At 38.5% G+C, this 12,131-nt stretch overlaps 1 protein-coding gene across 11 annotated transcripts in view; it reads left to right on the forward strand.

Annotated features, from left to right (window-relative positions):
- Positions 1-12,131, forward strand: part of LOC106878494 (uncharacterized) — a 470,127-nt gene that overhangs the window by 435,025 nt on the left and 22,971 nt on the right. For 8 of the 11 annotated variants that reach the window (XM_089357948.1, XM_089357950.1, XM_089357949.1 and 5 more), the window contains 2 exons: positions 1,528-1,599; positions 10,354-10,431. In XM_089357948.1, coding sequence (XP_089214074.1) covers positions 1,528-1,599; positions 10,354-10,431 — 150 coding nt within the window. The remainder of the gene's footprint in view (positions 1-1,527; positions 1,600-10,353; positions 10,432-12,131) is intronic. The other 3 variants (XM_089357952.1, XM_089357951.1, XM_089357957.1) reach the window with 1 other exon arrangement.

Genomic DNA, 12,131 nt, shown 5'->3' on the forward strand with positions numbered 1-12,131 from the left:
TTAAGAAAGTCTTGTATATTTTTACTGTTCCACTTACATACTGAACTTTCAGATTACATATTAAATAGTCTCTTTCTTTGCCTGAAAAAAACTACTTTTTCCAGACTATTCTTTAAACACTTTGTAGTAGAACTGCATGATCTAATGAGTATAAGGACTCATGTATGTATACATGCTTAAACAGTGTTGCGTGTGTGTATAATGCTGTACAAGTATGTAAATTATTTGTGTGATATGCTCAAGTATGTATGATGATGAACCTGTGTGTATATAATGTGATCACTTCAACATCTGCCATATGGCACACCATGCATCTGTACAGGCAATGTCGATTTGATGAAAGGAGTGAGCTATTGTGCAGGTTTATTCAACAAGAAATTGCAGAACCATCTTTCTCAGACTTGTGAGACTACAAACATGTGGTCAAACGAAAGAGAATAAAGTACTTAACACATTTTCTAGGAGTTACATGTATTATTTAAAACAGCTTGATTTGGTTCCAAGCGGCATCAAGTTTCACGGGCCTCATTTCATATACACAGTATATTATTATCGTTTAAAACAGTCTGATTTAGCTCTAAGTTCTGCGGGCCTCTGACAAAAGCCTGTCTCTTTTAGGCTTAAATTTCCAAATGGAGAAACACAAGAAACCCAAGACCACTGCCTGCCTTAACCAATAGCAGTCTGTTTTCTGGTAGCCATCTTAGACTTCCTGTGTTTCTCTATTCAGAAATCTAAGCTTGAGAGAGACAAGCTTCTGTTTGAGGCCTGCAAAACTTTAAGTTGCATGGAGCTGTTCATCACGTCAGGGTCACCACTTGTAGGTAATGTGATGGGCACTCGCTGGGTACTTCACATTTCCTTACAATGTTCATGGAAAGAAGACACGAGGACAAGATCTCTCTAAACAAATAACAAAGAGTATTTTATTTGGGCTGCATGTACATCTCATCTCTGTTGGAGCTGGTCACAGTTGCGTCCTGCCTGGTCAACAGCCGGGCCCGAAAAAAAAAGGGTGAATGATGGTCAAGCCTAAAAGCTGATGATGATTGCGCATGCGCCTCACAGGACTTCCGGCCAGCAAGTCCCCCACACATGCGCAATGGCACTTCCCAAAATGGCGGCCAATCCGCGCCGTTACTACAATGGCGAGTGCACATCACATTACCTACAGAGCCAAACAAATTGTTTTAAATGATAATAATATATTGTATATATATATAAAATGAAATGTTGTGTGTGTGTGTGTATGTGTGTATGTGATTCTGTAGTTGTATGTATATTCTTTTATTCTTTTACTGGTTTCAGCCAGCGGCTGGAGTCATGCTGGAGCACTGCCTTTTATATTTATATATATATGTAAGTGATGCAATGTGTGTGTGACACTGTAGCTGTATGTATGTCTGTATGTCTCTGTGATATGACGCTGTGTATGGTGCTATAGCCCTATGTATATATGTCTCTCTCTAAGACATGGGGCGTGCGTGTCGCTGTAGCTATGATGCTGATAACACTGTTGTTTTGTAGGCCCATGCAAGAGTTTTGGCCCGTTTATGCACAGTTCAAGATGAACTCTATCGGAATGGTCAAGTTTCACCTGTGAGTTGCTAACATATTAAACTGTGCATGCTCTCTCTCTCCCTCTCTCTCTCTCTCTCTCCTGACTGCATGTTGCCCCCACCCTTGCATGCTGCACTCTGCTGCTGTTTTACTCATTCTGAATCTCTGATTTTTAAAAAAAATTCTGTATTATTTGTATTTTGCTTTTGTTTTTAAATTTTCATCTTTCACGTATGTAGGTATGTGTTCATATAAATATATATATACATACATACATACATACATACATATATATATATATATATATATATATATATATATCTATATCTATATATATATATATATATATATATATATATGTATATATATATATATTCACACACACACACAAGCGTATATATATATATATATATATATATATATATATATACACACACACGTATATATAAATGTATATAAATATACACACCCGCACACATATACATGCATGTTGCATGCTCTGTTGTTTTGACATTTGTAATTATCAGTGCTGCATAATTATACAATTTAATCTATCATTTCGTATGTGTGTGTGTGTGTGTGTATGTATGTATGTACAGAGAGATAGACATAGATATAAATGTGTATGTATACGCAATCATGTATATGTACGTAAATTATGCACACATGCACGTAGTAGCATATGTAGCAGTATGATGTATAATATATATTAGTAAAATTTTGTTCCCCGAGTGTTTAATGTTAGTGTGACATGAAGAGAATTTTAATTATTTATCCATGAGCAACCAGGGTGGGGGCGAAGAGCAGTAATAAGTTTGTGTGAAAGATAGTTTAATTCAACAAATTTCTGCTGCAACGATCACCAGTGTTTCCTGATATATTATGTGTTGTTGTGTTCTTTAACCCTGGGTTAGCCGTCACTGAGCACACCTCTAGTGTTATGTGGTATGGACAATATTATTAATTTTATCAATGTATTGTTGTGTGTTATGTATTTATATTGTTATTTTATTATTGTCTATATGTTGTCTACTGGTGTGTGTATGTGTGTTTATATATATATATACATATATGTTTATATATCAATTTTGTGTATATAGATATTGTTTTCATTACTTTACTTATTTATACTGATGTGGTAAGTATCTTTATATATGTATAGCAAATGATATATTTCACAATGTGGGTATGTGATATTTTGGCATGCAACTATTGTATACTATAAAATATACTCAACGTTTATCATAAGTCTACTGTGTTCGCAGTGTGCTTTTACATTACTTGCTAAGGTTATCTCTACAGATATTCTACAGAAATAGGCGCAGGAGTGGCTGTGTGGTAAGTAGCTTGCTTACCAACCACATGGTTCTGAGTTCAGTCCCACTGGCACCTTGGGCAAGTGTCTTCTACTATAGCCTCGGGCCAACCAAAGCCTTGTGAGTGGATTTGCTAGACAGAAACTGAAAGAAGCCCATCATATATATTTGTGTGTCTGTGTTTGTCCTCCCAGCATCGCTTGACAACCGATGTTGGTGTGCTTACGTCCCCGTAACTTAGCGGTTCGGTAAGAGAGACCGATAGAATAAGTACTAGGCAGCCAAAGAATAAGTCCTGGGGTCAATCTACTCGATTAAAGGCGGTGCTCCAGCATGGCTGCAATCAAGTGACTGAAACAAGTAAAAGAGTAAACTATACACCAAAAATCAGTGCTGGTTAGACTTTCTATATCTGTAGAGATAAACCTTAACATTTCACAGTGTGTATATCAGAACTATATATTTTTCAGTGTACACATCGCTCAGTGGTTAGAGCTTCGGGCTCACAATCATGAGATAGTGAGTTCGATTCCCAAGCCAGACTCTGTGTTGTGTTGTGTTGTGTTGTGTTCTTGAGCAAGACACTTCATTTCATGTTGCTCCAGTTCACCCAGCTGTAGAAATGAGTTGCGATGTCACCGATGCTCCTTTGCCTCCAGCGTGGATGACATTGGTGGCGTGAAGAGGGGAGGCTGGTATGCATGGGTGTCTGCTGGTCTTCCATAAACAGCCTTGCCCTGACTTGCACCTCGGAGGGGAACTTTCTAGATGCAATCTCATGACTGAAGGAGGTCTTTTTTTTTTACCCTTTATCAGAACTATTATATATATATATATATCACACACACACACACATACGTAAGTGATCAGGTGAAAGGAAGTATCTCTCAGTGTAGTCAAGTTTCATAGGTGCAGAACATGTCTACATCCTCGGATGCACATATTAGTGTTTGTGCAAATCATAATTGTTTTTTTTTCCTGCTTTTATAAATGCAGTAAATTACACAAATGCAGTAAATCCTCTGAAGAATTAAGGACAAAGTGTAGAGAAAAATGTTTATTGTGGCTGAAAATGTCTCTATAGTATATTTACTTTGTATTTCATATTAGGAGTCTGCAGAATCTATGAAGGATCTTGAAAAACATTTGTTTGTTTGTGTGTGTGTGTGTGTGTGTGAGAGAGAGAGAGAGAGAGAGAGAGAAAGAGACCAATATTTCTGGTGGGTAAGGAGGAAGTTAAATGTAAATGGATATTTCATGAGAGCTGCTGTGATTAGCAGAAATTTCATGTAGGGATTTAGTTTCCTGGTAGGGGGTCACCTGGGCCCTGTCCTCATTCTCCTGCTGTTTACTGTAGCTTTTTATGTAATAATGCAAGAGTTTGAGATTAGATGTTCCAAAGAAACATTTATTCTCTGAAGACTTAGGTGTGGCTCCTCACCTTGCCAGCTCCAGTCAAATCGTCCAACCCATGCCAGCATGGAAAACACACATCAAATGATAATAATGAATGATAACGATGACCTGCATCTCATTATACAACCTATTGAATAAAGTTCCACGCAGTGTAACCTCTGGCAGAGTGACAGAGTAGTAAAACTTGAAATTCATTTACTAATTAACAAGAAGTATTAAATACCAACAGACAGAGAGATGAGGAGGGGTGAGTGAGCACAAGATCATAGTGTCATTTTAGGAAGTGGCCTTGCTCGACAAGTAATTTGGTCAGTACTCCTTTTAACTGTTTTATATTCATTGTTTTATATACATGAGAAATAACCTCTGTTTGGTTATGTAACGTGAGTCTTCCCCAGCAGTGTAGTTGCCCCTATCGAATTACAGAGCAGGGAAGCTTCCTTCTGACAATACATTCCACGGCTTTGTTAACATGTGAAGCCAGAGAGAGAAACCTGTCATTTTTAGCATCTGCTCTCATTCCTCCTTTGTGGACAGGATATTTGAAACCTTAACTGGAAAACTGCCAGGGCCCAAGGCTGAGTTCAGGTTCATCTCATCAATGGCCAATATTATACCCTCTTTGCTAATGTCAATATAAGTGATGGTTGCCTCTTCCCTGTGTGGATCTGCAGTGTTGAAAAACTCACCAAGCTTGCTTATTTGTATATTTCCAAGTTTAGAGGTGAAAACACTTTGGAATTGTTTATTTAGTAGTACACTTACCCTTGTGGAGTCTGCAGTCGCTGGACTGTTTTCATCAAACAGTGGCCCTATCTTGTAGTGTACTGAGGCATATTCTTTTGCAAATTTGTCGAAGGCCTGAGGTTTTGTTTTCATATTTTCAACTGCCCTAGTTTCTCTTTCTTCCCTTTATTTTTCTAAGATGGGTGCAAGGCTCCTGGAGTTCTCCGATGCAACTGATTTACCAATTTGCAACACAGACTTTAGGAAACCTGCCAACCACATTTCATCACTTACCAATCTGACAAACACACAAGTCAGATAGATTACATTCTCACCAAGGAGCAGGGAAGAAGGGTTATTATAAATACTCAAACCTTACTGTGTGATGAACGCACTGTACAACATAGGTTGATGGCTAGTGACTTCAAAGTCAGAGCTAGGAAGATGTATAAATGAAAGATGACATGGAGAAGAATGATATGGAATTGAAAAAGACCTCACAATTGGGAATAGATTTAGAAAAATTCTAATTGACGCATTTCACTGTAGAGAGAAATATTTAGATACTTGTTATGTAGATAACAACTGGGAATTTCTGTGAAATAACCTGCTTAGATCTACAGATCAGACGAACTAATTTAATATGGTGGTGGACATGGTTGAGAAGCCAGTAAGCAGCTAGGTGATGTGATAATTGGCTAACAGAAGAAATTTTCACCTGTCCTGCAATGTGAGAATCAATGGTATGAAGTATTCAGAATTGCCAGGCAATGTGTTAGAGAGAACCAAGGTGTCATTGGAATGATGAAGGCATATTTACCATTGAGATGGAAGACAAGAAAATGGTATGGAAGTATTATTATGAGAGGTTATTGAATGTGTATAGCACAAGGGGCTACCTTGTGCTGACCCTTCAGCACCAGTCATTCATGTTGAAAGCAGCATTGTAGATAAACTGATTAAAGACATGAATAGAGGGAAAGCAGTGGGTCCATCAGAGACAGTTGCAGATGTACTCAAAATATTTGGTGAGGTAGGATATATGATTAACTCCAGGATAGCTAAGTCATAAGAAGGAGTCATACCCAATGACTGACATAGCAGTATCATTGTAAACTGCTACAAAGGCAAAGGAGACACCTTAGAGGAAAACATCTGTGATTTTGTGCCTGGAAGAGGTACCAGGGATACAATTTTCCTAATGAAGCAATTGCAGGAGAAATACTTGACTAAGAGTGAGCCATTATTCTTGGCCTTCATTAACCTGGAGAAGGCGCTTGTCTAGGTACCATGTACATCTGGTGGTCACTAAGGAAACAAGGTGTTGACGTATGGCTTGGGAGAGTTGTAGAAGCCTTGTACGAAGATGCATTAAGTAAAGTGAGAACCAATAACCGTTTCAGCAATAAATTTAATGTGTAGGTATAAGAGTTCATTTAGGTTCAGTTCGCTGTCCCCCACCTATTCATTATGGTCCTACAGGCCATAATAGAAGGATTGTACATGGGAGCTCTTATTCATTGATAATCTAGTTCTCATAGCTGAATCTGTAAAGGAATTAGAGAGAAAACTCCAGTTTTGGAAACTAAGCCTAGACTCAAGCAAATCCCAAAGTAAACTTAGCATAGACGAAGGTCTTAGTATGTGGCAGAGAAGGTAGAACCCTAATATCTTGTTGTTCTTACATGTTTGGTATTTATTTTTACTATTGCTATCAATCTTTTGACATTACTATTCTTGTTTAATATTATTGTTGTTTATTATTATTATTATTATTATTATTATTATTATGATGCTCGCTGATGTTATTGTATTGTTAACTGTTGCTATAGTTAATGTTGCTCACATTTGAATTGTTCAGTGTTTTGGGCCTCCTACATTGGTTGGTCTGGAAGATGGGACCAATGCCCATGGTGTTCACAGGCTCTCCAAGAGTGCTGAGATCAGTGTGGTTAACATTCTTCTTGAATAGTTGTAAGTTAATGGCTGCAGAAAAAAAACAATGCAGGGAGGAAATTCCAGAGGGACAATGTTCTGGTGAGGAAGGGCTTGGTATTTGGGTTAGTATTGAGCATGGGGTAGCAGAGATAACATAGGAAATAAGCGACAAGGGCGTCCCTGAGAGGAGATGACACAAGATAAGTTAGCTTCAAACAAAGAGCAGAAACCATTGTTGTCATTGTTGCAGTAGTAGTAGTAGTAGTAGTAGTATTAGTAGTTGGAAAGACAGATGAGACAGCATGTATGTGGGCGAGAGGTTGGAATGTGTTGATGGCAAATGACCCATCTTAGTCAAGTGACCATTCTTTGGGAGTGTTCCACAATGTCTCTGTGTGTATCAACAACTGTTCCAAACCTCAAAGCAACACTTTTTGTTACTATTGCTCTTAAAGAAGTGATTTTAAATTCTCAATCGCAGGATAATGCTAATAATATAGCCTGAACAGGATAAACTACCCCTATTTTGCAGAAAAAAGTGTAGGTGGTTAGCTATGAGACTCGAACTCACACCTCCGTGATTACGCGTTGCGGTGCTCTGACCGATTGAGCTTGGAATGATACAATTTAATGCAGCTGTTTTGATGCTGTCGGTTTTGGCACAAGTGACTGGATACTCAACTCGTTCTGGCAATTGGAAGCAAAAAAAAACACAAACACACACACACACACACACACACACGGATAGAAGAAGTGAGGGAGAGTGAGAAAGAAAACACTACAATTTATTAATTGATTGTAATTAACCTAACTACTGTCCCTCTCCTCATACGCAGCCATGTTTGCACAGATAAACAGGCAAAGTGAGGAGGGGAGAGAACATCAGAAACATTAAAATATCAGCATTGAACCAGCAATGCCAAACTGACGGCGCCGAAACAGCTGCGCCAAAATGTTTCATGCCTAGTTATTGTTACTTTCTTACTGTTCTCATATGTTCACTGTTGTTATTGTTGCTGGTGTTGTTGTTGTTATTGTTGCTGGTGTTGTTGTTGTTACTGATGCTGTTGTTTTCCCCACCGAAATGCACGAATATTAACCCTCCAGCATTTAAACCAGCCAGATCCAGCCTCTCACACTATCCTACAATGTTGTTCTTAAAATAAACAGTCGCATTATCAAGATCTTGAAGCTAAGAGATACTCTTTTTACTCTTTTACTTGTTTCAGTCATTTGACTGTGGCAATGCTGGAGCGCCACCTTTAGTCGAGCAAATTGACCCCAGGACTTATTCTTTGTAAGCCTAGTACTTATTCTATCGGTCTCTTTTGCCGAACCGCTAAGTTACGGGGACGTAAACACACCAGCATCAGTTGTCAAACGATGTTGGGGGGACAAACACAGACACACAAACATATACACACACATACATATATATATATATATATATATATATATATATATATATATATATACGGCGGGCTTCTTTCAGTTTCTGTCTATCAAATCCACTCACAAGGCTTTGGTCGGCCCGAGGCTATAGTAGAAGACACTTGCCCAAGGTGCTACGCAGTGGGAATGAACCCGGAACCATGTGGTTCGTAAGCAAGCTACTTACCACACAGCCGCAATATTGATTCAAGACAACATGAATAGATAAGTATGACATGTGACAGGATAATCTGAATGGTGAAGGGTTGATAATACAGCAGTATTTCCAAAGATAATGGCCCATGGTTTCATTAAGGAAAAAAGATATGAATATCAATGAACCCATTTGGAGGGATATTGTGCTGGTGCCATGTAAAAAGCACCTATGCTAGTGCCACATAAGACACACCTGTGCTGTTGTTACCATGTAAAAATCACCTGTGCTGGTGCCACATAAAAGCATCCAGTACACGCTGTAAAGTGGTTGGTGTTAGGAATGCACTCAGTCAAAGAAAACCATGCCAAAACAAGACAGTTGGAGCCTGGTACAGCTCTCCAGCTCCTGTTGAACTGTCCAACCCATGCCAGCAAAGAAAGCAGACATTTGATTATGATGATGACGAAGACGATGACGACGATGACGAAGACGCTGGTGAAGACGATGACGACAATGACAATGATGATGATAATGGTGTCAGTGTGGTAATGAGGATGAGGTTGTAATTAGGGTAGAGATGGTTGTGGTGGTTGTTTCAGATTGATACCTTCAATAAGATTCTCGTTGTTGTTGTTGTTGTGGTGGTAGTAGTTATAAGGATTGGTGATGTTGTCGTTGTGGTCTTTGTTGTAGCACTAATGGTAGTCATGGTAATTGTTATATACACTGGTGTTAAATATATTCATGATTTATAATCATTGCATACAATACTACTATACACACATTTGTTATATTTATTTTGTCTTCACATAAACCAGTCTGATTTAATGAATTGTCTTGCATGTACCCTGAGTACAACACATCTTTTACCCTGTATAAACAGTTCACCCCACAGTGAGATACATTATAATCTAAAACACCATATAAAACTTATATTGTGATAAGTCGGTATAACAGGAGTATGTACCCTAAATTGGGATGTAAGGTTTTCTAACCATTGTACTGAGATCATATAGGGGTATAGGGTATTACAGCAATTGTGTGTACACATTATTGTGGTATTGCGGTAATAACATGCATAATAACTCCGCACTGTTATATGTGTGTGGAATAACACAAATACAGTCATGACCAAAAGTTTGGAACATTTTTTCAAAAATTAAAATTGTTATTCCCCAAGTACAATTTGATTCAAATATATACAACATATATATTTGGGCATTTAATATAAAAATTCTAATTTTCAGAATTATGTTCCAAACTTTTGGCCAAGTAATAATATATTGCAGATTAAATATAACTTTGGGCATTAAATAAAATTAAAATAAATGCGCCCTTTTAAAGCCTAGCCAGGCTCATGGGCCTGGTTTCAATGGCGTATGTGTTCCCCAGCTGGACGGGACGCCACTCCATCGCAGCGTTACTCATTTTTGCCAGCTGAGTGGACTGGACCAACCTGAAATGAAGTGTTTTGCTCAAGAACACAACGCATCGCCCGGTCCAGGAATCGAAACCACAATCTTACGATCATGATGCTGATACCCTAACCACTGAGCCACGCGCCTCCTTATATATAAAAATTCTAATTTTCAGGCCTGTGTTCCAAATTTTATGCCACGACTGTAAATATGAATTGATAGTCATAAAACTAAGGTGTCTGCAAATTGAAAAAAAAATGTATTCTATGCATTTGAAAGCAGAATGTGTTATTTTATATTGCAAGTATATGTGTACACACCCACCTATGTATATACTCATGTATATGAGTTCCAGTAACTCCCTATTACAACCATTATTTGTACATTGCAGGAGGAGCAGAAGGCAAGACTGCAGGCTGAGAAAATCCGTATCGCCCTTGAGAAGATCAAAGATGCTAAAATTAAAAAGGTTTGTATTTGATCTTAAATTTACCATCATTTCCTAACTCTACTCTAAATACCACCCATGACAATCACATGTCTTTATCATCATCTCTAAGCTCTACTCAAACAGCTCTCACATATTCATACCATGTCTTCTTAGATCTCCCGCTTCTACAAGTCCCACCCATATTTAGAGATCTCACTTCTTTACACAGCTGTCCTTATCCATATGCATCACATGACCATACCAACACAGTCATCTCTCTTGCATACTACATCTGATGCTCTTTATGTCCAGTTTTTCTCTCGATACATTTGCACTTTGTTACCTATGCACACTTTCTAGTCTTTGCATATCCTCAGCATTCACAGCCCACATTTCACTAATGTATAGCATTGCTGTTCATACACAAGTATCATACAATCTGCCTTTCACTCTGAAAGGGAAACCTTTTGTTACCAACCAAGATAACGGCTCTCCCATCTTGAACTCCAAAGGAGTTGGTCTGCCTTTGGCATTAATCACAGCTTTAATACATTGAAGAATTGACTCATACAGGTTCTGAAAAGTGGTTTGGAGAATTTTGAGCCATTCTTCAAGTAAAACCTGCTTTAACTCTTTCAGTGAAAATGACAAAGAGAAGCAGCTCCTCACTTGCTGCTCCAAAATGCACTTTCAATCTATTATATTTAGATTCAGTGATTTTAGGGACCAGTCCAAGTGGCTTACCATTTTGAGCGTGGCCGTTGCCAGTACCACGTGAGTGGCACGTAAAAGCACCCACTACACTCTCAGAGTGGTTGGCGTTAGGAAGGGCATCCAGCTGTAGAAACTCTGCCAGATCAGTTTGGAGCCTGGTGCAGCCATCTGGTTCACCAGTCCTCAGTCAAACCATCCAACCCATGCTAGCATGGAAAGCAGACATTAAACGATGATGATGATGATGATTTTCCTTGTGAATCAGCACATTGTTGTCCTGGAAAACTGTACTACCATCAGAGAAGTGTCTGTACCAATGGATCGACGTGATCTGCCAAAATACTCAGCTAATCCTTAGCTGAGTTAACTCTACCACATAGAACAACCAATTGGCCAAGAGAATTCTATAATATGGCAGCCCAAATCACCACAAAGTCACCTCCATGCTTCAAGATGGGGGCCAAACAATCAGAATTAAGGACTTCTTTGAAATGTCTTCATACATAAATTTACCCTGATATGGGATGATTCACCACAGAAAATGACATTGTTCCACTGAGCCATTGACCACTTCTAATAGTCTAGTGACCTTTTTTTTTTTTTCTCTATTCATTATTGTTGATGGGGGACAAAAGATGTTTCGCACTTGCAGCCCTCCCATGTTATCCACTTTCATGGAGCTCAGAACAAACTGTTTTGTTTGACACAAGATTGGTAGGATAATGGTTTAGCTCTGTTGTCATTTTTGCTGTTTATAGTTCAATGGTTTTAAGACAACACATGTCACTATTTTGTGGTCTCTCTCTCTGTGAGATTTGCATTCTGTCCAGAATTATTCTTTGCTACAACTGGTTTTACCTTTGTTTTGGAATACCAACATAATATTTCAGACCGTGCCTCTCAAAACATTCAACAACTCAGCAGTTTTAGCATATGAAGCTCCAGTCCTCCATGCTCGAGCAATTTGTCCTCTTTGGAAATCAGATAGGTCATGCAGTTTAACTTATTTAAATATAAATATCTGC

The sequence above is a fragment of the Octopus bimaculoides genome, chromosome 9 (assembly GCF_046866305.1).
Source record: "Octopus bimaculoides isolate indiv1 chromosome 9, ASM4686630v1, whole genome shotgun sequence".
Classification (NCBI taxonomy): domain Eukaryota; kingdom Metazoa; phylum Mollusca; class Cephalopoda; order Octopoda; family Octopodidae; genus Octopus; species Octopus bimaculoides.